This window comes from Kogia breviceps, chromosome 1, assembly GCF_026419965.1.
Source record: "Kogia breviceps isolate mKogBre1 chromosome 1, mKogBre1 haplotype 1, whole genome shotgun sequence".
Classification (NCBI taxonomy): Eukaryota; Metazoa; Chordata; class Mammalia; order Artiodactyla; family Physeteridae; genus Kogia; species Kogia breviceps.
This window is the reverse complement of record NC_081310.1, coordinates 65769104-65795571: the sequence shown is the minus strand read 5'-3', so window position 1 is coordinate 65795571 and position 26468 is coordinate 65769104. Positions and strand designations below refer to the sequence as shown.

At 52.6% G+C, this 26468-nt stretch overlaps 2 protein-coding genes across 6 annotated transcripts in view; one reads left to right on the top strand and one right to left on the bottom strand.

Annotated features, from left to right (window-relative positions):
- The window catches only part of CNTN2 (contactin 2), a 32122-nt gene extending 11125 nt beyond the window's left edge, over window positions 1-20997 (top strand). For 4 of the 5 annotated variants that reach the window (XM_067033346.1, XM_059059838.2, XM_067033347.1 and 1 more), the window contains 21 exons: window positions 2588-2732; window positions 2816-2991; window positions 3150-3245; window positions 3626-3835; window positions 4108-4207; window positions 5352-5527; window positions 5971-6107; window positions 6542-6671; window positions 8038-8188; window positions 8310-8437; window positions 8775-8950; window positions 9469-9589; window positions 10096-10254; window positions 10738-10887; window positions 12928-12998; window positions 13314-13548; window positions 13892-14004; window positions 15104-15290; window positions 15633-15745; window positions 16228-16396; window positions 16810-20997. In XM_067033346.1, the coding sequence (XP_066889447.1) occupies window positions 2588-2732; window positions 2816-2991; window positions 3150-3245; window positions 3626-3835; window positions 4108-4207; window positions 5352-5527; window positions 5971-6107; window positions 6542-6671; window positions 8038-8188; window positions 8310-8437; window positions 8775-8950; window positions 9469-9589; window positions 10096-10254; window positions 10738-10887; window positions 12928-12998; window positions 13314-13548; window positions 13892-14004; window positions 15104-15290; window positions 15633-15745; window positions 16228-16396; window positions 16810-16919 (3053 nt within the window). In that variant the 3' untranslated portion in view covers window positions 16920-20997. The remainder of the gene's footprint in view (window positions 1-2587; window positions 2733-2815; window positions 2992-3149; window positions 3246-3625; window positions 3836-4107; window positions 4208-5351; window positions 5528-5970; window positions 6108-6541; window positions 6672-8037; window positions 8189-8309; window positions 8438-8774; window positions 8951-9468; window positions 9590-10095; window positions 10255-10737; window positions 10888-12927; window positions 12999-13313; window positions 13549-13891; window positions 14005-15103; window positions 15291-15632; window positions 15746-16227; window positions 16397-16809) is intronic. The other variant, XR_010840527.1, reaches the window with a different exon arrangement.
- Window positions 20998-25359: 4362 nt separating this feature from the next.
- On the bottom strand, window positions 25360-26190 carry TMEM81 (transmembrane protein 81). The gene has a single exon (XM_059075043.1). It carries the CDS (start codon window positions 26188-26190, stop codon window positions 25360-25362), a length of 831 nt encoding a protein of 276 aa, XP_058931026.1.
- Between the last annotated feature and the right edge of the window lie 278 nt (window positions 26191-26468).

Genomic DNA, 26468 nt, shown 5'->3' with positions numbered 1-26468 from the left:
CTCTCAACTCTATCTGCTCTTCAGAATGCCCATGAGGCCCTTTTAAAATCTAGATTCCTGGGCCTCACTCCTAGAGATTTTGATTCAGTACCTCCAGGATGGAACAGCATCTCTGATGGTCCTGATGGGAAACTGAAGTCAAGAATTCTGGGCTTCCCTGGTGGCGCAGTGGTTGAGAATCCACCTGCCGATGCAGGGGACACGGGTTCATGCCCCGGTCTAGGAAGATCCCACATGCCGCGGAGCGGCTGGGCCCGTGAGCCATGGCCGCTGAGCCTGCGCGTCTGGAGCCTGTGCTCTGCAACGGGAGAGGCCACAACAGTGAGAGGCCCTTGTACCGCAAAAAAAAAAAAAAGAATTCTGAGCCCTGTGGTTAAGGACGCTGGCTATGGGGGGAGGCTGGCCAGGGTCCACATCCCTAAATCTGATCCTTCTCTCTGTGTGACTTGGGGAAAGTTACTTAACCTTCTAAGTCTCAGTTTTCACATTAGCGAAACGAGAAAATGGCACTGCCTACCTTGTAAAGAGGTTATGAGAAAGAAATGTGGAGCATGGTATTTGGTAAAGAGTTAGCCCTCAATAAATAGCATCTATTTTGTTATTATGAAAGCCTAGATGTAGATATATATAAGTATATGTGGACATGTGTAGCCATATGTGCATGGGAACGGATGTCTGTATAAATGTGTACATCTGACTACTAGAGCAGCTTAGAGAGTCATGTATGTATATATGTGTGATGCCTGTGTGCACGTAAGGAAGTGTGTATACGTGAGAGGTGGAAAGCATGTGTCTGTGGATATTGGGGAGAGGGTGTGTATATGGCTGAATGCCGGGGAGAAAGCTTTTTTGGAAGCTTAAAGTATCAGTGTGCCCCAGGCCCACTCAGCCACCATCCACACACACCCCCACCACCATCCTGACAGAGTTATTGGAAGCTGCTATTATGCAAGGTTGTTCCCAGCAGCCTGGCTGCCTCCGCTACCCCTCCTTTCCCTCCCCTCCCGGCAGTCCCAGCTGGGGCAGGGGTCCCTACGCTCCACCACCATCATTAACTTAGGATTAAGCTGGGCTCTCCAGCCGAGATGATGCACCTCCATCTCCGAGGCCTGGGGCGGCAATGAGGGATAGTGATGCGTGGTGGGGAGGGGGGATGAGGGATGCCATTTCAGGGAGCCCTGCCTCCTTCCTCATTCTGAGAGCTGCTTAACAGCTGCCATCACTCCCAGGGGTCCAAGGCTGGGCCTCAGCTGTGGCATGGGGCCCACCCCCACCCCTGGACTAGGGCTGACAGCTGGATGCACCAGGAGAGCAGGCACTAATTGGTTAATGGGGATCCCCCCACGACCCACCGAGGAGGGCCTGCAATCAGCTTCATGGAGGGTTAGGAGCCAATTAGGGGTGGCCTGGCTGCTGCCCGACACCACAAAGGCAAAGAACGACCGGCCGCACCAGTCAGCAAACAGAGGCAAATGTGAAACACTGCCCTCTGCCTCTCAGACCCTGCCCCTGTGAGCCTGCCCAAGGGGACATGAAGAGCAAGGCATCTGCCCCGGGAGGGGGCCAGGCAGGAAAATGCCATTTGCATGTGGGATACCCATCTGCCCAGCAAATTCAGGAACCCGAGGTCTAGAACTGCACGTGCCACAGGCTTGCCCTGAGACTGTGGGCAAGTCGCTCCCTTTTCTGGGCCTCTCTTTCTTGAAATGTCACGATGGAATTTTATAAAATGCCCCAAAGCAACCTGTACATCGTCCGCCCACCACTGAGCCTTCCTCTTCCCCTGACCCCCACCCGGCCCCCTCACTTGGGTCTAGGAGACAGTGGCTGAGTACACACCCTGTGTCAGGCTGAACCCTGCTACAGACCCTGGGAGGGGGGTTCATCTTCTTTCCATCTCACAGGTGAAGATGTTGAGCCTTAGAAGGGTCCTGTAACAGCTAATAGAGGCCCAGAGCCAGAGCACGTTCTCTCAGGACGCCCTCCCCAGAAGGAACACTAGGCTCCAGGGCCACACCTCCTCTCTCCCCCTTTTTAGCCAGTGGCTTCCATGCATCTCTCAAGGCCCGTCTCACACGCTGCAGGTCAGCTCTTCCATGAGTGCCCTGACTGCTTCCACTCCGAGGGTCCCTGCTCTTGAACCTAAACCACTATTAGGGCTCTCGCCTACTGTCAGTTTTCTGTCTTCCTCCCTGGATCTCAAGCTCCTTGAGGAAGAGGGACTGTGTCTTACTCATTTTGCTACACAGTGCCTCGCCCAGGGCTAAGTATACAGCAGGTACTCAATATCTGAGTATAGGAGGGGTGACTGACTGAACTAATTGACTAGATGGGGTCTGCCCAACCTAGTGAAATTCAAATGTTAATTAATTATAATTAAATAAAATTTAAAATCTGCTTCCTCAGCTGCACTGGCCATATTTCAGGGGCACAAATGGCTAGTGGCAAATGGCTACTGTACAGGACAGGGCAGAAAATGGAACCTTTCCATCACTGCCGAAAGTTCTATTGGACAGCGCTGCCCTGCAGGCCAGGCTCCAGCTGGCCCCTAGGCCCTGAGACCTCTGGTGGTGCCCCCCATCTGCAGCTTGGAGCTCAGCCTGGGGATCCCCGGCCACCTTTGGGCCTGTCTTTGAAGACCAGCCCCTCGGTCTGCTATTCCCAGAGGAGTCCACAGAGGAGAAGGTGACACTGGCATGCCGTGCCCGGGCCAGCCCTCCGGCCACCTACAGGTGAGACCCCCGCAGTGGTGCTGGGAGGCCCTTGGCAGTGGGCAGTTTTTCTTCACATCAGCCCCTCTCCGACCCCACTGCAGGTGGAAGATGAATGGCACCGAGATGAAGCTGGAGCCAGGCTCCCGCCACCAGCTGGTCGGGGGCAACCTGGTCATCATGAACCCCACCAAAGCCCAGGACGCCGGCGTCTACCAGTGCCTGGCCTCCAACCCAGTGGGCACCGTTGTCAGCAGGGAGGCTGTCCTCCGCTTTGGCTGTGAGTCCCACGGGGTGCCGGGACGCTCTGGGGGTAGAGAAGACAGGGCTGGAAAAAGTGTCCAGAAGGGCCGGTGACTACTTCCCCATGGAGCCTGGGCTGGGGAGGGTCCCCCAGGCTTGAAGGACAGCACCTGAGCACACGGTCTCCACCTCCAGTCCTGCAGGAATTCTCCAAGGAGGAGCGAGACCCAGTGAAAACCCACGAAGGTTGGGGTGTGATGTTTCCCTGTAACCCACCCGCCCACTACCCAGGTGAGTCAGGCCCCTGGACCATGTTAGACAGAGGGCACAGGAGGGGCTTCTGGCCACTCAGCAGAAGAGGGATGGAATAAGAGGTGGTGAGTGACCCTTGGAAGCACTGATCCCGGGGTGCCCAACTCTAAATGATTCTGTACCCCACCCCCCATCAGACTGGGAGGTCCCCAAGGGCAGGGGCTGTTTCCCCAGCAGACAGAACTCCCTGAGGGCAGAGATAAAGTCGCCTCTTCCCTCTAGGTCTCCCCTCAGCCCCAGTTCAGAGCACAGGGGCTCTCAGGACAGGGTCTGCAGATCCCCAGCAGCGCGTTGAGGTCCTACCCAGAGTTGCTCCATTAGCTCAGCACCCCCGGTTTCCTCAAACTCCCCATTCCTAGGCTTGTCCTACCGCTGGCTCCTCAACGAGTTCCCCAACTTCATCCCTACGGATGGGCGTCACTTCGTGTCCCAGACCACAGGGAACCTGTACATTGCCCGGACCAATGCCTCAGACTTGGGCAACTACTCCTGCCTGGCCACAAGCCACATGGATTTCTCCACCAAGAGCGTCTTCAGCAAGTTTGCTCAGCTCAACCTGGCTGCCGAAGGTCAGGGTCAGCGGGCAAGGCGAGGAGGAGGGAGCCGAAGGGGTCAAGGGGCGTTGGGAAAGGGGGTCTTCCCTTTGAAGTTGTGAAGAGCGGCTCAAAGTGCACAGAGTCTGGGCCTGGACCCCAGGGTCTTCCTGCTACATGGACTCAGACCCTTGCTGCATGCCTCCAACGGGAAAGGGAGTCAAGAAAGTGTGGGCTCTGAGTTGTGCTGAGATCCTAAGCACAGGAGCACCCGATCTGGATCTGATGAGTAAACCCTCTCTCCCCAGACACCAGGCTCTTTGCCCCCAGCATCAAGGCCCGGTTCCCAGCGGAGACCTATGCGCTGGTGGGGCAGCAGGTCACCCTGGAGTGCTTCGCCTTTGGAAAGTGAGTGGTGGGGGAGGGAGGGGACAGGCCAGGGCACAGCCTCTCAGAGCCCCTCAGGGAGAGGGCAGGCAGGGCCGGCTCTCAGTCACCTTGGTACCTTCGCAGGGTCTAGCAGAGTGCCGGACCCGCAGTGGGTAGCAACCGCCACTCACTAGGCACTAACTCTCTGGGTGAGGCATCTTCCCAGCAATGTGCATGATAGGCTCAGGCAGCTTATGCAACACCCCAGGCTGGGGGCAGGTAGCATGGTGCGTGGACCCCAACCCAGCCTGCCTCGTTCAACTACTAGCTCTGTCACTTGCTGGCTGGGAGACCTTAGGTAAACCACTTAACCTCTCTGTGCTTCAGTTTCCCTATTTGTACATGGTGATAATAATAGTACCTACCTCATGGGGTTGTTATGAGGATTGAATGAACCAATATATGTACAGTGCTTAGAATAGCATCTGGTATTTAGTAAGTATTCTATGGATGCTAGCAGTTATCTCTTAAAATAGAAAATGTATAATAGAACTCTCACTCTCTCCGAAAAAGGACTCACTGGAACAGGGCTAAGCAAATAGCAGGTACTCAATAAATGTTTGTAGAATGAATGAAAGAATGTGATTTGCGCATTGGTCCCTCCTCCCTCACATATCTCCCGTGGTTACCCAAGATGCCCCCTGCTTTGTGGAAAGTTATTGGGCTTCCAGAAAATCCATATTTAAATCACATGAAGTGTAATACGTTACCTTGTAAGACTCACTGATACCTCAGTCCATTTTAGTACACAGATTACTAACAACTTAATCCCCTTTGAAAAGTAGAGGCAAGGCCCTGTTGGGGAGAGGAGGAAGGGGACCCATAAAGAACCGGGTTGCAGGCTACTGCTGAGGAGGGCAGGCCCAGAAGAGGCCAGGGCAGGGTGGGGGCAGGCAGGGAGGGCAAGTCAGCTTCAGGGAACAGACCACCTATGCTCCGAGCCTCCCTGGGAGAGGCCCCTCCTCCCCTCTTGGCTGCTCTCCCTCTGTCTCTTCCCGGCCCTCCTCCCCTTCGTCCCCACCTGCCCAGCATCTCAGGGGGGCCTGGGTTGGAGGAGGAGTTGCAGGCACAAGGGAGTCTGCCTAGCTCAGCCCACCCCCTCTGGCTTTGTCTCGCCTGCCAGCCCCGTCCCCAGGATCAAGTGGCGCAAAGTGGATGGCTCCTTGTCCCCACAGTGGGCCACAGCCGAGCCCACCCTGCAGATCCCCAGCGTAGGCTTTGAGGACGAAGGCACCTACGAGTGTGAGGCGGAGAACTCCAAGGGCCGCGACACCGTCCAGGGCCGCATCATCGTGCAGGGTACGGAGCCGGACACCCTCGCCCCCTGCCTTCCCCTGTCCTTGAGGAAGCCGACCCAAAAGTCAGGGAGGAGATTAGGCAGCCCCTTGCTGAAATTTTCCTGCCCACGGGTTGCACTGGGTATGGGACCAGACGAGGCTGGTGCTGTGGTCAGCTCAGAGCTTCAGTCAGGGTTGCAGAAAGCACATGGAAAGCATTAGAATGACTTAACTCGATAAAACAGTTACTGGCACAGGCACGAAGTGCCAATTGTCTTGAACCTGCTTCTCCCCACCCCACCCCCGATCCCGGAATGCAGCTGGCGCCCTCTGCTGTCTGGCGCAGGAGCTGCAGCCCTGCAAATCCAGTCCAGTTAATTCGCGGAGCTCCTCCCAGCTCCTCCCAGCTCCTCCCCAGCCCCTCCCCAGCCCCTCCCCAGCCTTGCTCTCCCTTGCTCCCCGCAGCTCAGCCCGAGTGGCTCAAGGTGATCTCAGACATGGAGGCTGACATCGGTTCCAACCTGCACTGGGAATGCGCAGCCGCGGGCAAGCCCCGGCCCACAGTGCGCTGGCTTCGTGATGGGGATCCTCTGGCCTCCCAGGTAGGAGACCTGGGGCTTCCTTCCACACATCCCGCACACCGTCCTCTGCTCACCTGGTTCCCTCACCCTCCAGATCTCCTCCCCTTCCGCACACTGGCAACCCTTCTGGGCCAATTAGGGTGCCACAGGGTAGTTCTAGGTGCTTCTCTCCATCCCAGAGTCACATGGCTTCAGGCTGGTCAACTGGATAGAGTCTGGAGGGTCCAGGGACCTGAGTCCAGGCCCAACTCAGCCACAAAAGCACTATGTGGTCCTGAATGTGGCACTTGCCCCTCTGGCTTCCATGTGCAGGGGAGGCAGGGGGAATCTCTGCATCCTGGGATTCCAGGTGGCTCTGGATAGAACTGGGCAACCAGGCGCCCCCTCCAGGCAGCCCAGTCTCCACTGCATCCACCCCATAAGCCCCCACCCAGTGGTCCTGATCTTCTGCACAGGCCCGGATAGAAGTGCTGGCCGGGGACTTGCGATTCTCCAAGCTGAGCCTGGAGGACTCAGGCATGTACCAGTGTGTGGCGGAGAACAAGCACGGCACCATCTACGCCAGTGCCGAGCTGGCCGTGCAAGGTAAGGGGCCCAGGGAGAGAGGACGTCCCTGGGGACACCCAGGCGGGGGGGTGTTAAGGGTTGTGAGTTGCAGCATTTCTAAACGCACACACTCACCTGGCAGTTTTCCTTAGTTTTCCAACAGCTTCTGAGTAGAACTCAGGGATTTAAGACAGGAGATGAGACACTAGATGGAGCTCCCAGAGGACAGGGTCTCTGGCTTGACCCGCGTCTGACGTGGACAAAGTAAATGTCTGCCTCCATGAAAAAAAGGTGGCAAAAGTCACTGAAAACCAAATCAGCTAGATTTGGGTTTAATGCAGCCACTTTGCCTGTGTGATCTTCGGCAGGTTATGAATCTCTTTGTGTTTCAGTTTCTTGAATAATAAAATGTGGGCAATAATAGCCCAGCCCTCATACAGCTGCTGTGGAGATTAAAGGAGATGATAGAGCTAAAGCATAAAGAACCTGCCCATCACATAACAGGTGCCCAGTAAATGTCAGCTAGTCCAGTATCCTTAGATGTGTGACTTAAGCTTGTAGTCTATTTCCTCATCTGTAAAATGGACAGAACGGTACCTACCTCATCCAATTGTAGTGAGGCTTAACTAAGACTCATTCATTCATTCAACCAATATTTCTTCAACACCTCCTAAGAAGTGAGCACGAAAGATAAGGTCTCTGCCTTCAAGTATCTTACAATCCAGTGGAGAGAGGGGGGCAAATAAACACAAAATCAAACAATTAAATAAGATAATTTCAGACAGCCTTAAAAAATACAGTATAAAGAAAATCCCGCAGAGTGCTGTGGGTAAGTGAGAGGGGATGGTCAGGGAGGACCTCTCTGAAGAAGTTGCATTTGCGATGTGAACCAACCGTGTGAAGATCTGGGGGCTTTCCAAGCAAAATGTATAGTAAGTGCAAAGGTCCTGAGGCAGGAAAAAATTATGGCATCTTCATGGAACCAAAAAAAGAAGAAGAAAAAAATGGCCCAGGTGATAGAGCACAATGAGTGAGGGAAGGAATGAAGCAAGATGTGATCAGAGAGGTAAGGACTCCTTTGTGAGCCCTTGGGAGGCGTTGGACTTCATGCTGAGTGTCTGTTTTGTGTTTTTAAAATGGTATTCCTGGCAGCTGGGTGGAGAAGAGATTGTAGAAAGAAAATGCAAAATCAAGAAGGCCAACCAGCGGAGATCTGGTGGCAGTGGGGGTGATGAGAAGGGGCTGGATTATGGCTATTTTGGAAGTGGTGCTGCTAGGGGTCAGTCGTGGATTGGCCATAGAGGGAACATAAAATGTTTAACATGTAGCCAGGTGACATCTGACTCCAGGGCAACGCGTGCTTTGATTCCCTGCGTGACTGTGGGGCGCTCCCCCTTCCTTCCAGCACTTGCCCCCGACTTTAGGCTGAATCCTGTAAGGCGTCTGATCCCCGCAGCCCGAGGGGGAGAGATCGTTATCCCCTGTCAGCCCAGGGCAGCTCCGAAGGCCGTGGTGTTCTGGAGCAAAGGCACTGAGATTTTGGTCAACAACAGCAGGTACAAGCCCCACCCCACCTGAGACATTCCAGCTCACCCTCTCTCTCCTTGGAGTTGAGTCCCCTTCCCATGACTATAGTGTGTCACTGGGTTGGCCAGACCTGCTCTGTCCTTGCTGCAGAGTGACTGTAACTCCGGATGGCACCTTGATCATAAGAAACATCAGTCGGTCAGATGAAGGCAAATATACCTGCTTTGCTGAGAATTTCATGGGCAAAGCCAACAGCACGGGCATTCTGTCTGTGCGAGGTAAGGACCATGGTTTGGCTGAGGATGGTGACTCAGCCACCACGGGGTGCCGTCCCTCCTCGCCATTGGGCTCTCGCGTTCCCATGTTCCTCCTAGTTTGGTTCTGAGGCTACCCCAGGATTCGGTTTCTCTTGGGACTGCCCCCAAACACCGCCATCCAGGGTATGCTCCTGCCTCCCTCCCACGCACTCGTGGGGCTGCTGGGAGGTCAGGATGCTGTTGGCCACGTTGCCTGTTCTCTTTCCTGGGGCTCAAGACAGAGCCTCTCACCCTGCCCTGCCGCCCCTGCCTGGGCCTCCTTCCTCCCTTTCCACTCAGGGGCCCTTTGTCTTGGCAGATGCAACCAAGATCACTCTAGCCCCCTCGAGTGCCGACATCAACTCGGGAGATAACCTGACCCTGCAGTGCCACGCCTCCCACGACCCCACCATGGACCTCACCTTCATCTGGACCCTGGACGACTTCCCCATCGATTTCGACAAGCCTGGGAGTCACTACCGAAGGGCCAGTGTGGTAAGGCCTGAGGCCAGAGAACCCAGGGCTCCTCCCTCCTTCTGGGCAGACAGGGGACCCACGAGAGCCATCAATACCCCCAAAACTTTTCCCCCTTCCCCCAGGAATGCCATGATGGCAAGCTCATCCCTGGGTTCATAAGCACCCTCCCTTAGACGGGCAGTTCCCCGGATTCCACCTGACGTCTATGCATTTAGAAGAGGGTTAGGGTCAAACCTGGAATTCCAGACACCGAGCAAGACTCACTCCCCTACTCTTGTTATCCTGCCCTCCAGCACAGATGATCTCATTAACTTGAACCATCACTGACTATCTTCTGTAAAAAAATATGTCGTTTAATACCCAGTGGTACCAAGTAGAGAGTAGCTGATCCCTCCCATGGAACAGAGAGGAAGGGCGAGGCGCAAGGGGTCTGGGGAAGTAACAGAGCAGGGGACTCTGAGCTCCTGTCCCCTGACTCATGCACTAGCCAGGGCCGCTTCCTCTGACCCGCCCCGCTTCCTGTCCCCCGTGTGCAGAAGGAGACGGTTGGGGATCTGACCATCCTGAACGCCCAGCTGCGCCACGGTGGGAAGTACACGTGCATGGCCCAGACGGTGGTGGACAGTGCATCTAAGGAGGCCACAGTCCTGGTCCGAGGTGATGGGGTCTCCCCCCCACCCCACCGTGACACCCTCAGAGGCCAGCTGGGCTATTCTGACCTTCGCTCCCTAACTAACTCCCACCTCTCCCTGAAAGCTGTGGGAAGGGCTCCTAACAAGTCTGTAGAGCTGAACTCATCCCGTGGTTCTTCGCAGGTGCTAAATGAATAAAATATTCTTCCTCCAAGGCTAAAATTGTAAAAAATCCGCTGCTAACACATCCCAAGACTGGAGAACTGGCTGAGGCCAGAAGTTTCAAAGCCTCATGCTGGGAAATCTATACACATCTCTGTGTGAGAGCCTCTGTGACCCCTCCAGCCTTGGGCAGATCCTTCCTCCTCAAAACACCCCATCCGCCCCTCACTAACTACCGCCCCCATTCCTGGCCCTCCCAAGCCGGTGTGTGGTTCCTGCGCCCTCTGCTGCTCCCTCTTGGTACTGCACCAGCCCAAGCGAGCCTGAAGGAGGTTGGCTCAAATTTGTTGCTCTGACCTCTTGGTGCAGGTCCGCCAGGTCCCCCAGGAGGCGTGGTTGTGAGAGACATCGGTGACACCACTGTCCAGCTCAGCTGGAGCCGTGGCTTTGACAACCACAGCCCCATTGCCAAGTACACCCTGCAAGCTCGCACTCTACCTGCAGGGAAGTGGAAGCAGGTTCGGACCAGTAAGTGTGAGGCCCCACCCAGGTCAGTACTGATTAGGCCTAGCTGTAGGGGGCGCCGGGGGTGGGTGCTGGGGGTCAGAGGCCAAGGCTGAGCCTGGAGCTTCGAAGAGGGACAAGTGTAGACCCCCTGCCTGCAGGGAGCTCCCAGGCCATTAGGGAAGATGGTCACACAGGCAGCAGAAGAATGGGGAGAGAGTTGGAGGGGGAGGCACTCAGTCTGCACCCTTGAAGCATTGGCAGGACTATTATTGGGGCAATGAAAACATTCGTGGGGGTGTGGGGTGCACACAACATCTTACAGAGTCTCCAAGGCAGGGAGGTCGATGAGTTTCCCAATCATTCCTGAAAGAGGTATTGAACCCTTAATATGGCGGGTACCACCGTAAGAGCTGGGTATAAAAAAGTGATTCATACCCAGTCCCTGCCCTTTCCATCCAGATCAGTAAATGAAATGCAGAACACTGACTCCCTGGTGCCTTGCAGATCCCGCCAACATCGAGGGCAACGCTGAGACCGCCCAGGTGCTGGGCCTCACGCCCTGGATGGACCATGAGTTCCGGGTCTTAGCCAGCAACATCCTGGGCACTGGGGAGCCCAGCGGGCCGTCCAGCAAAATCCGGACCAAGGAAGCAGGTCAGAGCCCTGGGTGAGAAGTAATGTCAGGGCACAGACCCTAGACCTCCTTAAAGGGAGCCCCAGGCAAGCAGCAATTACATGGAGCTCCAACCCTGCTCACCAGGCTTCGGACTCTAACAAAACAGATGAGAAAGGAACACAAGTCAGAGCGAGGCCGCAACACTGCACGACGTACTGTGACAGGCCACAGCCTGTCAGGGCTGGAAGCCATCCAGTCCAAACCCCTCATTTAAAAAATAGGCCAACCTTACAACTGCATGTGAATCTACCACTGTCTCAAAGGAAAAAGTTTAATTTTTTAAAAAATGGATAAACTATTTCATGTGAGGGAAGGGTCACACTGGCAGAAGTCTAGACTTGAACCCAGGACCATGGGGTGATGGGCAGATATCCTTCCTGGAAGTGCACGAGCTGCAGGAATCAGTTAATGCGGAAGGGGTGTGTGCAGCTGGTGCTCTAAGTCCTTCTTTAGATGGTTTCTTTGGGAGCAGGAGGAATGGACAATCTGCCCACAGCCCTCCCTGAAAGGCAGGTAGGTGTCAGAACCTGAGTGGGGAAGAAAGGGAAGAGATGAAGGTGAAGGCCCAGAACAAGAGCCCCGGGATCCTGAGACCAGCAGCATGGAATCAGGACCTGCCTCCCCTCCACACCCACCCAGGCCTGCCCCACTGGATGTGTAATGAGGGTCTGCCTTTTTGTGTCCATAAACATGGTTTCCTATGTGCCCCATGCTGACTCTCCAGCCTCTTTCTGGAATCATTCAATATTTTAAACTGGTACCTCTCCTGAGTAAAGAATTCCAGAAGGAGCACTTTCTTTGAACTTCTTGGACAGTCAAAGGGTGAGGAGTGGTCTCCTTCACTGTAATATCCAGGAATTGAGCACAAAGACAGCTATGATGCAGAAGAAAGATGATGAGATTTCAAATCAGAAGAGCTGAGTTCAAATTCAAACTGTGACATTTATTAGCTGTGTGACTTTAGGCAAGTCACTTAACTGCTCTGGGCCTCAATCTTTCCACTCTGAAAAGGGTAATATTAATGCCCACCTCACAGGATCAAATGGGTAATGTGTTTAAGTGCCCTTTGCAAATGAGAAGGCCCTAAAATCTCATCAGAACCTAGTGATAAGTCTCCAATTGCTGTATCATCTACAGAAATATTTTAACCCTCAGCCAAGTTACCCCCTGCCAAGCTTCACAATCTAATTAAATACATTCTTGTTTTAATATCAGCCTTTTGAATACTAGAGACAATTAGGAAATTAAGTCTGCCATGAAAATAAAAATATAATAATAATAAAACAACCTGTAACCCCAAAGAAATGTTTTTTGGATTAACTGCAGTTCTGAATTATTTATTCCCCTTAATTTAAAGCAAATTAGAGTTGGTCTCTGCTACTTAGTTTAAACCAACAAGAGGGATCAGGTTAATGATCATTTATGGAGTGTATACTATATGTATATGCTAGCCACTGTCTTGTTTAATTTTATTTTTCTTACAGCCTTTGAGAGAAACATTATTATCCTTATCTTACGGAGAGGGGAATCAGAGGCTCAGAGAGGTTAAGTAACTCGCCCAGAGAAACTCAGCTAGTAAGTGGCAGAGGTGGAATCTGATCTCAGGTCTGCTTGATTCCAAAGCCCACGTCCAGAGAGACTCTTGAAGGACAAAACCAGGTCCCATTGGAATAGTTTCAGAAGGATAGGTGTTAACTCTTTAAATGTTTGGTAGAACTCACCTGTGAAGCCATCTGGTCCTGCACTTTTGTTTATTGGGAGTTTTTAAATTACTGACTCAATTTCAGTACTGGTAATTGATCTGTTCATATTTTCTATTTCTCCCTGGTTCTGGTTCAATCTTGGGAGACTGTAGTTTTCTAAGAATTTGTCCGTTTCTTCTAGGTTGTCCATTTTATTGGCGTATAGCCAGGGCCCATTGGAAGGGTGTCCTTGTCCTAGGATGCTTTTCGGTCTCAGACTCAGAGCTTTTGTTCCCTCACTGCCCATTAACTGTCTGTGTCCCTTGGCCCTGACAGCCCCCTCGGTGGCACCCTCAGGTCTCAGAGGAGGTGGTGGAGCCCCTGGAGAGCTCATTGTCAACTGGACGGTAAGCTGCAAGGACAGAGTTAGGACTATGCCTCCAGCTCTCTGGGGGGACAAGTTCTACCCCACCCTCACGCCCACCCGCACCTGGTGGGACTCGCCTCAGGAGTTGAGCAGCATGCAGAGAGGACCCAGACAGAGCCACTGCACGGTCCTGACTCCAGAGCAGACAAGGTCCCTCCCCTCCCCTGGTACCCACCGCAGGATGGAACCTCCGCAATCCTGGGGCCACCCCTCTTGGTGAAGGCTGGGTGGGCTGGAGGACGGGCAGGGAAACGCAGCCGCGGCCCCTCGCCCATGCCACGCTCTTGCCCCTCAGCCCATGTCCCGGGAGTACCAGAACGGAGACGGCTTCGGCTACCTGCTGTCCTTCCGCAGGCAGGGCAGCACTAGCTGGCAGACCGCGCGGGTGCCCGGCGCCGATGCCCAGTACTTCGTCTACAGCAACGAGAGCGTCCGGCCTTACACGCCCTTTGAGGTCAAGATCCGCAGCTACAACCACCGCGGGGATGGGCCTGAGAGCCTCACCGCGATTGTGTACTCAGCTGAGGAAGGTGGGCCACCCCGGGGCCCGTGCGGCATCCCCACCCCGGCAGCTTGTCCACGGGGTGTAGGGTGGGGGAGTGCCCCTCACACCCCTGCTAGGTTCCGTAGGTGGGGTGGAGAGGACACCTGGCTTCTAAGCCACTGGCTTCCTTCCTAGCCCTCGCTACCTCGTCTCCCCTCAGGCCTAGAGGAAGGAGGCTCTCTGGAAAGAGAAGTGGGCCCCGGGGGATGCTCTGCACCCTGCACCCTGGGCTCTTTAAAATCCTAAGAGAGGGCAGTCCCAGCTGGCAGCTGCTCTGTAGGACACAGGGAGTGCCTGGGAATCCAAACCCATTCTGTGTCGGTCCCCAGAGCCCAGGGTGGCCCCTACCAAGGTCTGGGCCAAAGGGGTCTCATCCTCAGAGATGAACGTGACCTGGGAACCGGTGCGGCAGGACATGAATGGTATCCTCCTGGGGTACGAGGTGAGCACTGACCTGGGCTGGGAGAGGAGGGGGTCGGGGGGTCAAGGCGCGGGGGCACGCCCATGGCTTGTTAGTCCTCCTCCTGGAATCACTCATTCACTAACCAGGCACGCAGCACGCAGTCTATGCAGCACCATGGATGCAACCTCAGCTCAGCCCCTCTGGCTGATGCCTGTGGACAGCCTTGAAGTTACTGCTTGGCTTGAGCCGGCACTGGATGCTGTGGGAGCCCAGGGGAGGAGGAACGGGTTCTGGAAGGGGCATAGCCTGCCCGTTTCATGCCAGAGCCCAGTTAGCCTGGCATCCTCAGGGCTGCAGAGAACAGCATGGACTCCTCTATGTACCAGCCGCCCATCCTGTCCCTGAGGAACTCTGGGCCCGGCAGTTTCTGACCCAAGACTTGGGCCCACTGGTGACTCCACACTGGGGTACATGCAGGGGTGGATGGAGAGTGAGAGAAGGCGAGAGGAAGGGTAAGAAGGGCAAGTAGGAAATGTCATTGTCTAAGGGAGAATCATCATACTAGTGATGTTGTGAATTCCATTCAGCAGAGTCAGCTCTGGGCTTTAGCACAATGGGTTAGGCAAGCCCTACTCAGGAGATAGCTGCAAACTCTGCCATTGATTAGGAAGAATATCTAGAAGGCCTTGGTGTTACGAGGTCTATGACAATGGGTTTGCATTTACTAGGCAGCCGTCATACGCTTGCTGGAGTGCGGGCTGGGGGACTACTTTGCAAGTACAACATGTATTTCATAGCCTTTAACAGAGTCCCCACGGGATTCCTTGAATTAAATGGGGTTGGTTCCAGCAGGCCATCGCTAGGTTGAGTCTGTGCCCACACCCCCGCTCCCTCGTTCAGCCCACGTATTAAGCTCTCTCGTTGGACTGGGCACTCCGCTGGGCACCAAGAAGGGAGCAGCAACTCACACCAACTTGTCCCTTCTCCCTTGGAGCTCATGATCTAGTGTCTAGGTTCTGAGACTGAGTTACAAGCACCAGCGAGGAGCAGGATGCAGGTGTCCAGAGCCAGGGTCAGAGTAGTAGCCCCGAGGTCCTGGGTTTGACTGCTGACCCTAGGGCACCCCTGCCCCCTTCAGATCCGCTACTGGAAAGCCGGGGACAAAGAAGCAGCTGCTGACCGAGTGAGGACAGCAGGGCTAGACACCAGTGCCCTAGTCACCGGCCTACACTACAACACCAAGTACCACGTGACTGTGCGGGCCTACAACCGGGCCGGCACTGGGCCTGCCAGCCCTTCCGCCAATGCCACGACCGTGAAGCCCCGTGAGTCCGTCAGACCGGGTGGGGGTGGAGGGGTGTATTTTGGAAGGGGGTGCCTCTAGGATCACTCTTTCCCCGAAAGACAAACGCTCCAGCCCACAAGCCCTGGGCGGGACAGAAACGAGGCAGCATGTCTAATAATAATGAGGGAATGGAATTCATGGCCTCTGACGTGCCTCCCTTTTCTCCAACCTTTGTTAGAGTTTGTTTCTCAGGCAGTGGTGACAGAATGTTCTGGGTACAACTGCTTTGGGCAGACATCTAGAAAAAGGCTGGCTAAAAGCAAGGGGGTGAGTGGTGGGGAAACATTGGGAAGTCTCCCCAACACTCTCCCTCCTCTGGCAGCTCCACGGCGACCCCCTGGCAACATCTCCTGGACTTTTTCGAGCTCCAGTCTTAGAATTAAGTGGGACCCTGTGGTCCCGCTCCGAAATGAGTCTGCAGTCACAGGCTATAAGGTAAGGAAGGGATCAGCCAGGCATTGAACGCTGAGGAAGAGCTCACTTGTATTTCCGGCAAACACAAGGGAGCTGCGGTTTCTAGCCAGAAGGATCTGAGTTAGATGTAAGCAAAGAGTTTGGGATTGTGAGAGGCGTGAAATTCATGAGCAGTTCTTCAGGGAGCATGTAGTAGAGACTAGAAGAAAATGGTATGACTGCGGAAAGGCAGGGTTCACGGGGGCGGCGATGGACTGGGTGAAGTCTGGGTCCTTCTGGTCTAAGGAGTCTGCAAAACCAGTTCAGCTGCTTGCAAGCTTTTCTCGTCCCAGTGAGGAGCTTGTTCAAGAGCCTGGACCTGGTCAACAGGAAACAGGAGGGGCGAGGAGGCAGGACCTCGAGGGCCCAGAACCATATGGGCTCCTCCCATTCCTGGGGCTAGGGAAGAGGAGAATCAGTCCTGGTGTAAGGAAACTCTTGCCTGGCTAACCCCCTTTCCACAGATGCTGTACCAGAACGACTTACACCCGACTCCCATGCTCCACCTCACCAGCAAGAATTGGATAGAAATTGCGGTTCCTGAAGACACTGGCCATGCCCTGGTGCAGATTCGGACCACAGGGCCAGGGGGGGACGGGGTCCCGGCAGAAGTCCACATCGTGAGGAATGGAGGTGCTGTCTCTCCCCTTATTCCCCCAGGAGTATCAGGGTCCATCCAGATGCCTGATGCAGGAATCATTCCCACCCAAGCCAGACCCCAACCCAGCCAGTCCCCATGGGGGAAAAAAGCAGGCAGGCAGGAACCAAGTGCAAAGTAGCCCTGGAACTGCCCTTGGTGCCCCCCCCCCCACTTCCCACTCCCAAGCATCCCTGAGGGCCAAGAGGTGAGTGCGCTCCTTTCCCGGGAACAAAAGCAAAGGTCCTACAAAACACTGCAGAAGGAGGGCTGAGAACACCTCCCCGTCCTGAAGCCAGCCCTCTGTGAATCTCCTTAGGAAAGGTCTGGATTCTGTCCTGAGGGTGGGACAGCGATGTGCAGGCCCCAGACCCAGCTCACTCAGCCCATTTCCGCCTGCTGGTTTCAGGCACAAGCATGATGGTGGAGAACTCGGCAGTCTGTCCAGTCCCACATCCTGGCACCGTCCTCTGTCACTCCGTGGCGACACTGATCCTCATAGGCTACCTGGAGCTCTGATCTCGGCACCCCTCCCTCTCTGCCACAGCTGGACACCCACCTCCGATGGACACAGCCAGCTGGCCCCAGTCCCTTCCCAATGCCAAGGTGGCCCAACACTGTGCCTGAGAATGACTGGTTTTAAATACCTACTTTGAGCAGTGCCCTTTTCGTAGGAGGTAGGGTATTTCATATTCTGCCACAGGATAGAACCCAAGTGAGGATTTTTTTTCTGTAAATGAAGAGGCACCAGACAGTAACTTCCATGATGATACTGAACCCTATGTCTGGGCCCTCTAGGGTGCCTGGATGGAAGGAAGGCCTACAGGAAGAAGGGGGTTTAAACAGGTATCTGCACATTGGCGGAGACAGCACTCTGGGACCGCCTATGGACTCTGCTCCAGAGAGCGGAGTCCTAAGCCCGGGAACACTGGACAGGAACGGGACAAAGCTTAAACAGCAGCATCTCTCAGTCTAAGGAGAGGGCCAAACCTGGGGACCAGGGACTCTCCTACTTTCTCCTCTTAAAGGACAGCACGGCTGGACCCTGACATTGTCCTGGATAACTCCCTGGAGGCCCCTGCCACCTGCCTAGATGGCTGAGAACCAGTGCTCTGGTGTCTGAGGCCGGGAGCCTGAGCCCCTGCAGCTCTGGGGGGGCGAGGCTCCTGACTGCTGGGTGGGAGCTAAGAAGGGTTGAGAAGCTGAGACTCCTGGTGGAAAGGGGCACCAGACTTGGCCTGAGGCACAGTCACAATCCAGGTGACGTTGCCCTCTCAGCCAATACTGCCAACCTGACCCTGTCACCCCAGAGTGACAGAAGCCACTACAGGTGGCTGTGTGACTAAAGGGCTTGTCTTGGGCAGGTCCCCCACCGCACCAAGCCCCAGCCTGCACGGTCCCTCACGGGTTTGAGTAGGAGGCAGGAGTGCCTCCACCATCCTCCTCCAGCAGAATGCAGCTGTAATTCTGTGTGTCTGGAGTTAGGAGTCTTCTGAGAAGGGCAAAGGATAAATGCGGCCCTACCTGCTCACAGGAACTCCCTGGGCCACCTGGCGACCCGTCCTCCAGGCTGCGTCGGATGCTCTTTTGCATTCCCCCAGAAGACGAAGGGGTAAATAAATGGGACATCTTAGCTTGAGCTCTGGGTGTATTACCAGTCACAGCACGTCAGAGCTGGAAGAGGCTTTAGATCTCACTGGGCCCAAGACACCACTCTACAGATGAGGTAACAGAGTTGGAAGGGGCAGGCAGGGCCTTCCTCAGGTCACACAGCCTGTCGATGATGGGGCTGGGATAGCACTCTTCTCCCACCTTCCCGTCCCAGGCTCTTTGTCTACCCAGAGGAAGGGGGCAGTGCTGAATGGCTATGACCTGGTTAAGAAGGTGGTTAAGAAGGGCGCTGGGCTATGAAAATTCTGCTTCAACAGGTTCAGGTGGGTGATGGCGGGGTGATTGGCATGGCTGGTTCCCAACCCAAGGCGCATGCAGACTACAGGAGACCCAGTCTTTCTTTGCCTTCTGAGCCTAGCTTCTGCTGGGACCTCAACATGCAGTGCTGGCTTGAAGCCCCCTGCTCCCCTTGCACTTGCTCCAAGAAAAGAGGCCAAAGCAAGGGCAGGGGATTCCCCAAATCCAGGCACAACCAGGAAATTCCGAAGCCTATGTTGTGACAGGTAGCCCTTCACATATAGGAGCAGCGGGATAGGCATCTTGTAAGGCACAGGCCCCCTGAGCCTGGTTTCTGTAGTTTACAGTTAGAGCTCTATTTTGTTATGGTTTTTAAATTTTTTAAGTCCTGCTCTATTTTCCTGGGCAGGTTTATGTTGGTGTTTACCCACCACAATTTTTTTAAAATCTAAGCTCACATGCCTTCTCCCTGTCACCACTGAAACTACCACCCTGCCCCTGGCCCAGGACTGCCTCCTTGGAGCCCTCCACCCTCCTCACCTGCTCCCATCCTTCACCCCCATGCGAGGTGCTGGGGGATCAGCTGAGTGACCATTCTTCCATTGCAGGGACCCACACTTGGCCTAGCATCCATCCTGGTCCCCCATGGCTGTGATTTGGCCTGTACCCACCTCTAACAGAAAGGGGATGCTGAAAGTAGAAAACCTTCTGCCAAGGTTTAGCTGATTCTTTCCTCACTGCCTTGGCTGCGGCAGAAGCAGCAAAGGGACAGGTGTCTAGACGCTGGGCCGAGAGGGCTGACCTGGACTGTTACAGGAACTCATCTGTGCAGCTGGCGGCTGCAGCCCCTAAGCTTGCTTGAGGCAAGAGAGAACGACTAAGAGTCTTAGTTCTGTGGAGGCAGACGGACCCTCTGGGAAACCCAGGAAGGGTTTTTCTAACTAGGAGAACTCAGCCTCGGGAAAACGTAAGCCCCGTGCAGGGAGAACTTGTTTGGGGGACACAGAGCTGGACTAAAATGGATGTTCCTGCAGGCCAAGACTCAGGCAGAGTGCTGATTAAGACTGAATAAGACAGCAGGTGGCTTGAGGACATGCAGGCATGTGAAGGGGAACAGCCTGTTGGTGACGTGGTTGCACAGGAGCTGGTGTGGAGGCAGAAGAAGAGATCAGACAGCTTCTCAGAGTCCCTTCCTGCCCAAGAGGCCTGACTGTCGCCTTCGCTGCCCGCATGGGCTGAGGCTCGCTCCTGCTGTGGTAACGACTCGATCCTGGATCTCTGCCCTCTCACACGCCAAGCCCCAGACAGGCAACCAAGGGGAAACAGCCACAAACCAGTACTTCACCCTACAGCTCAGTGGCCAGCAAGTGCCTGAGGACTAGGGACAGGCAGTGCTCCAGGGCTCGGGAGAGTCTCCGTTCTGCGTACGTGGGGGCTCAGCCTATAGCGCCCTTTGCCCCGGCCCTGGCTACTCCAACAGCCCAGATGTATACCTCACCCTCGGTGGGAGGGCAGCTCTCTTCAGTTGGAGTCTCAGGGCCCAGCGCGACTGGGTTACCTACTTTCATCCAGGGAATCAAACGATACAGGGGGTCCCAGGGAACAGGACGGCCATGGGGTGGGGGTGCTCTTTTTGATAAAATGACAGGAGAGACATCAGAAAAAAACGTCTGCAAGGAGACCCTGGACTGAGTAATTGAGAGGCTTCTTTCTTTTGTAGGGACCTTTGAGAAATTTTGACCGCAGTTTGTCTTGGGGTCTAGGGTAGTGAAGACTGGAGGGGACGCTGCAAGTGTCCTTCAGGGCTGGGATTCTTGGAATCAAAAAGTGCTCAGCACTGGAAGAGTCTTGGAGCTCCTACTCGCTGGGGCCCCTGCAGCATGCAGGGGGGGAATAACTGCAGTCACAGTCATTTACGGGGCAAGGCTCACCCCAGGCATTCTTTTCCCAGCATACACTGCTGCCTCTTGGCAGTCGCAGGAGCCAGGCTATTCTACTCTGGGCAAGAGCCCGAGCTGGCTCTAGAATGTTTCACTCCCTTCATCTCTTCCCCAGCTAGAGGACTGTGTGCTTCCTGATCTCAGAATACAACAGCCTACTGGGCTCCTCTGTATCGGAGGGATAGCAGTATCCTCAAACCTGGGTTTGAGGCATAGGTGTGTAGCTATTTCCCTGGCTCAGACCTAACCTGGGCTTCATCCTGGAGATGAGCAAGGTTGCCAGAGAGGCTCCTGGAGTGGCATGAGGGATTAGATGGGCACTTTTAAGGAACTTCAAAGAGCTCCATGGAAAGAGATGCCTGGTAGCTGTATATATGGTCATAGGCTTTGGGAAGGCAGGACAATAAAGGGAAACTGGAGAGGGAAAAAAAAAAAAAAGGGTCTGATAGCTTTCCCCAGAGCCCTAGGAAGCCTCATGCCCTCAGATGGGGTGCACCCTGCTTTGGCCCCCAGACTCCAACTGACCCACCCCCTCCAGGGCCTGCATAGCTTAGGAAAGCTCACAGCTGGGCAAGGGTTGGGGCTTCATTGGACCACTGACTTAACTCAGTTTTTGTTAAAATGGACCCACTCCCACTGACCTGTTTCCTGTCTCTCTTACACTTCTTATAATGGTAGTTATTTATTGACTCTGGTAGCAGGCAGTTCTTAAATAAAGATGGTTTCTCAACCTGCTGAGGCAGCTGGCACCAGCTGTGGGTGTTTTTATCCTCAGACTAAAGAGTATCTCCTGGTCCCGTTCTCCAACCCTAGGCTTTTACCCAACACCTTCAGCCTTCACACAGTCCACCTCTAAGGAAGTCACAACACACGGTCCATATTGCTTCATTCAGTCCTGGGAGGGGAGAAAAATTAGGTCAAGCAACTTTAAGCAGAGCAGGCGTGCTCCTAGGCTGGCTGGCTTTACTGTCTAACAGGATGGGCAATAAACACTGCTCATCTGATGGTACTGCTCCGAGCTTCCCTGATTTTTAAGACATTTGAGGTACAGGTTTCTCCCGCTCCTCAAAAGTAGAGTGTTCCTATGAAATCTTTCTTAAGCTGAAATGGTGTAAAGCAAAGAAGCAATTACCTTTTTTTTGAAACAGTGAAAAATCCTTCAGATTTCTTTTCAGTTAGTGAAAACAGGTACTAATGTAGGTTTCTCGTAAAACCAAAGTGGTGGAAAGTGAACTTTCAAAAAGTGGGGGATACCTGTATTGACTCAACAGTACCAAAGGGAAGTCTTCTCCCTGCGGAGACATAGTGACCCCCACCTGGTGAGAAGGTGCCTCTAGCCTCTGTTCACAACAGCCAAAAGAATTTGAATTTCTAGTCACATTTTCCAGCTGCAACACTACCATGCATTCAACATTTATCATACCTTCTATTACACCTGAGATGCATGATACACTTACGCAGCTGTGTAAGTGTTCAATTCTTTTGGTGCAAAGCAGGTAGGGCTCCGTGCTGACTGAGCCTGACAGCTTTCTTCAGGGAAGAGGGAAAGCAAGGTGAGCAGAGGCCCCACTACTCGGTGCTGAGCTGTGTGCCCAGGGCCTGTTCAGCACAAGAAGACCAGGCTGACAGCGAGCCCCTGATGGGGCCACATAGATAGTGGTAGTTACCACACAGCCTCATTGGGAGCGCTGGCCACTCTGGAGCCCAAATCTTAGTCCAGTCAGCAACTCCTTGATCCTCCAGAGGCAGACCACATGCACAGAATTCAAAGAACTAAACTGGGTTTTGGTCTGCACTAACACATCTGAGGGGGTTTTGTTCTCTTCCCTATTCAATCCCCTCACATCCTCAGAGTCAAAATTCAAGAGCCCAATGCACAGAGGGCTGTAAACCTAGAGCTGTACAGTATTCCATTCCCTGTTCGACTACCGTCTTACAACAGCATGCTGGAGAAGTTATTTAGCTCTTCTTGGGTCTCAGTCTTTCCATCTGTAAAATGGGAAACACTGTACCCCTCAACCCTCCTCCCTCCTCAGCAATGTAATATTAATGTTTTACAGTCCTCTCTCAAAGCAGAGCAAGCTCTCTCCTGACTGCTTCAGCAAAGTGTCCAAGTCTGAAGTAATGAGCTTCATTAGTGACATTTCCCAACTCATGCATGTCTGGTCCTTCACAGTTTACAGAGACGTTTTACTCACAGGATCTCATTTGATCCTCACAATCATATGTTTCAAAGATAAGGCTCAGTTAGCTTGCGCCATTACACAGTCAACAGCAGGAACACGACAGGTCTTCTGAATAACATCCTATCTGAGGTAGAGAGAATGGGTGAAAGGGTGTCTGGAAATTTTAAGCTCTTTTCAAAATAAAAGTAATAGTTAAAGACTCCCTATGCATGAGTCTAAGCCAGTGGTTCTCAACCTTCGCCATATACGAGAATTATCTACAGAACTTCTGAAAAACAAAGATGCTTCTGAACTCATGATTTACATATACCTAGGACACTCAAACGGCCTAGAAGCAGTGACTCCCCAGTGGCAATGAGCACATCTAGCACCCAGACCATGGTTTCTAAATACTACTCCCCACACGAAAGGGAACAAGAGCCCCTTGGAGAAACAGAGTCCCTCGGAGAATCTCCCTTGGAGATTCAGGTTTGGAGAAAGGAAAGTCCAAATGTGCATCTGAGACATCTTGCTATAGCAAGGACATGCTCAAAGTCAAGTGGACACTTGACCAAAAGGACAAAGGAGTCGGCTTGAAGGGACTTCTGGCCAAAACTGGGAACAATTTGAACATAAAAAATATGACAACAATAATGGATTATATATAATTCACTGAATAAAAAAGAGAATTCATTGAAACGTCAAAAGAATAAAAAGAATAGCATTTCTTTACAGAAAAATGCAGGGTAATAAATATAAAAATGAATTTAAAGAATCCATCATTTTGCAATCCCCAACATGTAATAATAAGGCAAAGACCATGAATGGATTCTAAAACGCTTGTGAACGTTTTTTAGAAACCAGATAATCACAAAGCATCACCCCACAGATTACAAAAGGAAAACATATACAGGTACAGCACCAGAGAGATCTGGCAGTCACCACCTTAACCAAATGATCAAGCTTATCATCCATCAACCATGGGTCACCCTGATATTGTGCCTCCCGAGGTCATGCGATAACTACATATCATTTTTGTTGGGCTCTTGTCAAAAATGTTTAAGATTCATTCCTCAGGAATCTAATCATGGAAATAATTATGGGACACTATGCAAGACAAATGGCCTCTTCAATACGAATGTCATGAAAAAAAAAGTAGGGGATCTGTTGTAAAATAAGACTAAAGAGAAATAAAAATCAAGTGTAATACGTGAACCTTCATTTGATCCTAGATCAAACATTAAGTTAAAAGCTCTGAGAGGGCTTCCCTGGTGGTGCAGTGGTTGAGAGTCCGCCTGCCGATGCAGGGGACACGGGTTCGTGCCCCAGTCCAGGAGGATCCCACATGCTGCGAAGCGGCTGGGCCCGTGAGCCATGGCCACTGGGCCTGCGCATCCGGAGCCTTTGCTCCACAACGGGAGAGGCCACAACGGTGAGGGGCCCACGTACCACCAAAAAAAAAAAAAAAAAAAAGCTCTAAGATTCTAGAAATTGGAAGAAACGAAGTATCAACTATTTGTAAGATTAGGAAATTGTTAGTGTGATGAAGTCATTGTAGTTATACAGGTGAACGTCCTTATTAGGAGATGCATACATGATTTAGGGGTAAAGGTCACAATGTCTGTGACTAGCTTTCAAGTGCTTCACATAAAATCAATATGTATTTAGAGAGGAAGAGAACTGGAGCAAAACACTTGCAATTAGTGAATCCAGTTAAAGGGTCTGTGGATGCCATCAAACCTTTCTTTCTACTTTTCTATGGGTTGGATTTTTTTTTTTTTAATATAAAAGAGAAGAAATAACAGAGATCCATTGGTCATCATTTAAATTGAATTAGCATCCTCAGGTTAGGGCTCAGGAATCTTATTTTTCAAAAGCTCATTCGGGTGATTCAGACACACGGCCAGAGAAGACAACCACTGGTCCAAGTCTTGTTTCTGCTACTTCCTCTGTGCTGAGAAAAAAGTGAGGGGAAGAAATGCTAATTCTCTCATATAGAATTAGCTCAGCTGGCGGCCCAAGAGCAATTTCCCTGATAGTTCCACAAGCCAAGCCAATTCTCTCAGACACAGTCTGAATGGCCTCTGAAGGTCTTAAGACTGGATTTCCTGTTGAGGAAGGAAGGTACTAGTCCTCCGTTACGGGGTCTTGGCTGCTGTAAGAAACCTCCAGCAACACAAGCTTCGGGGCACTGAAAGAACTAGCAGGACAGGACCAGGGAGCAAGCCTAGGAACTGTTCAGGGGCAAACCTACCAGCTGAAGAATCCAGTGTTTCACCAGGAATTCAACTTAGCACTGAGCACAAAGGCTTTACCTGTGAGGTATAAGGGGTGCACATAATTTATTAACATTTAGTGACTGTGTCTTACATACCTGAGTCAGAAGTCATTACTAACACCCTCGGCTCAGCCACAAATGGGCATATGCCCCCAACAAAGCGATATGTTCAATGTCTATTCTAAAAACTATGGGGTGAGTTGAACCCAAAACCAGACTGATTATGGGACCATTTAAACAACTGCAAGAAATTTTATACTAAAGGGCAGAAAAGGTTAGGTTTCCACACAGCTACTGGGAATTGTCTTTATTGAAGAGGAAAAAACCACTTTCACTAGAAAAGCTATTCTATCCTTCTACATGACTATACTGCTCAGAAGGGAGATCAAGGTAGGGAGACATACAAGTTGTAAAGGGTAGAAAATGAATGCAAACTTGGAAGACAGAACTCTTCCCCGGAGCAAGGAGGTGCCTGCAGTCAGGTTTCCTGGGTACCTAGTGGGCAGGGAAGATCTAGAAGAGATCCATCTGGGACACAGAGTTAGAGAGGATTGCCCACAGCTACCATGATGTTGCCCCACATCACAACCCCTACTCACTCCTTTGGTAGTGGAAGCCCCCCTCTTAGTTAATCCACAATCAGGCAGCCAGAACACTCCCCTGAAAAGCTAGTTTGGCTTCCTGAGCAGCCAGCCCTTCGGCAGCAAGGTTTGTAAGGTCTCAAGGCCGGCACTGCCGTGCATCACCCTCAGCCCACCGCACAGGGCAACGCTCACCAACACGCCACCAGCCACACCACTGGCAATTCCTATTCCCACAGCTATGGTCATCTTCTTTTTCCATGGTGGGCGCTGAGGCCTGGAATAGTTGTCCAGATTCACTTCCAGGCCCTCATCTACTAACTTCTGATCCTCAGTAAGGGACTGATGGAAATTCAGGTTCACCAAGTTAGGAGGAAGGACCCTCAGCCCAAAATAGAGCCTCTTGACAAGTCTCAAGTTTTTTAACAGCTGCACATCACACCGGTAGGTCCCAGAGTCATACTCCTGAGGGGACTGAAACTTTATAAAGTGGGAACTGGCTCGGAAGGGTTTGAAGACCTCATCATCAGTTGAGATGATACCCCGAGCAAGTCTCCAAGTGAATCGGAAAGCTTCCTGTCCAATCTCCAGGATGTCTGAACTCAGACAGCTCAGCTTAAATTCCTGCCCTATGAGAATGGTGAAATGGAGCATTCCACAGATCCAGTTGGTCAGACATTCCAAGCGCTGAGACTTACACTTCCTCCTCACTCCATCAGGGCCCACCTCACAGACGGTCTCCTCCTTATAGCCAAGGCCACAGGTGACAGTACAGGCTGTGGCATTGACAACAACTTTCCCCACAGCTTCTTGCAGTTTCTCAGGAATGGCCAGTGTTTTAGGTAAAGTCACCACCAAAGGTAGATAGAAGGCCAACACCAGGTTCCCAAGGATGAAACTAGTGGCCAAAGTCTTCATGTCTTAGTAGGTAGGCATTTTACCACCCTCAGCCAACAACCGAGGTGTTCCAGCTAAATCCTCCACAACATAATTTAATTCCTTTGACATGAGATAGCTTTCAAAGTCAAAAGATATGATGCATGCATTGTCAATAAAACAATACAACTTAATAAAAGTCCAGTCCTTATTAACAGGTGAGGCCACAAGGCAGAAAAAATGTCACAAGGTTGCTGCTTTACTATCACTGCTTGTTAACGACCACCTTACCAGTCTTCATTCTTTTCCCATCCTTTTAA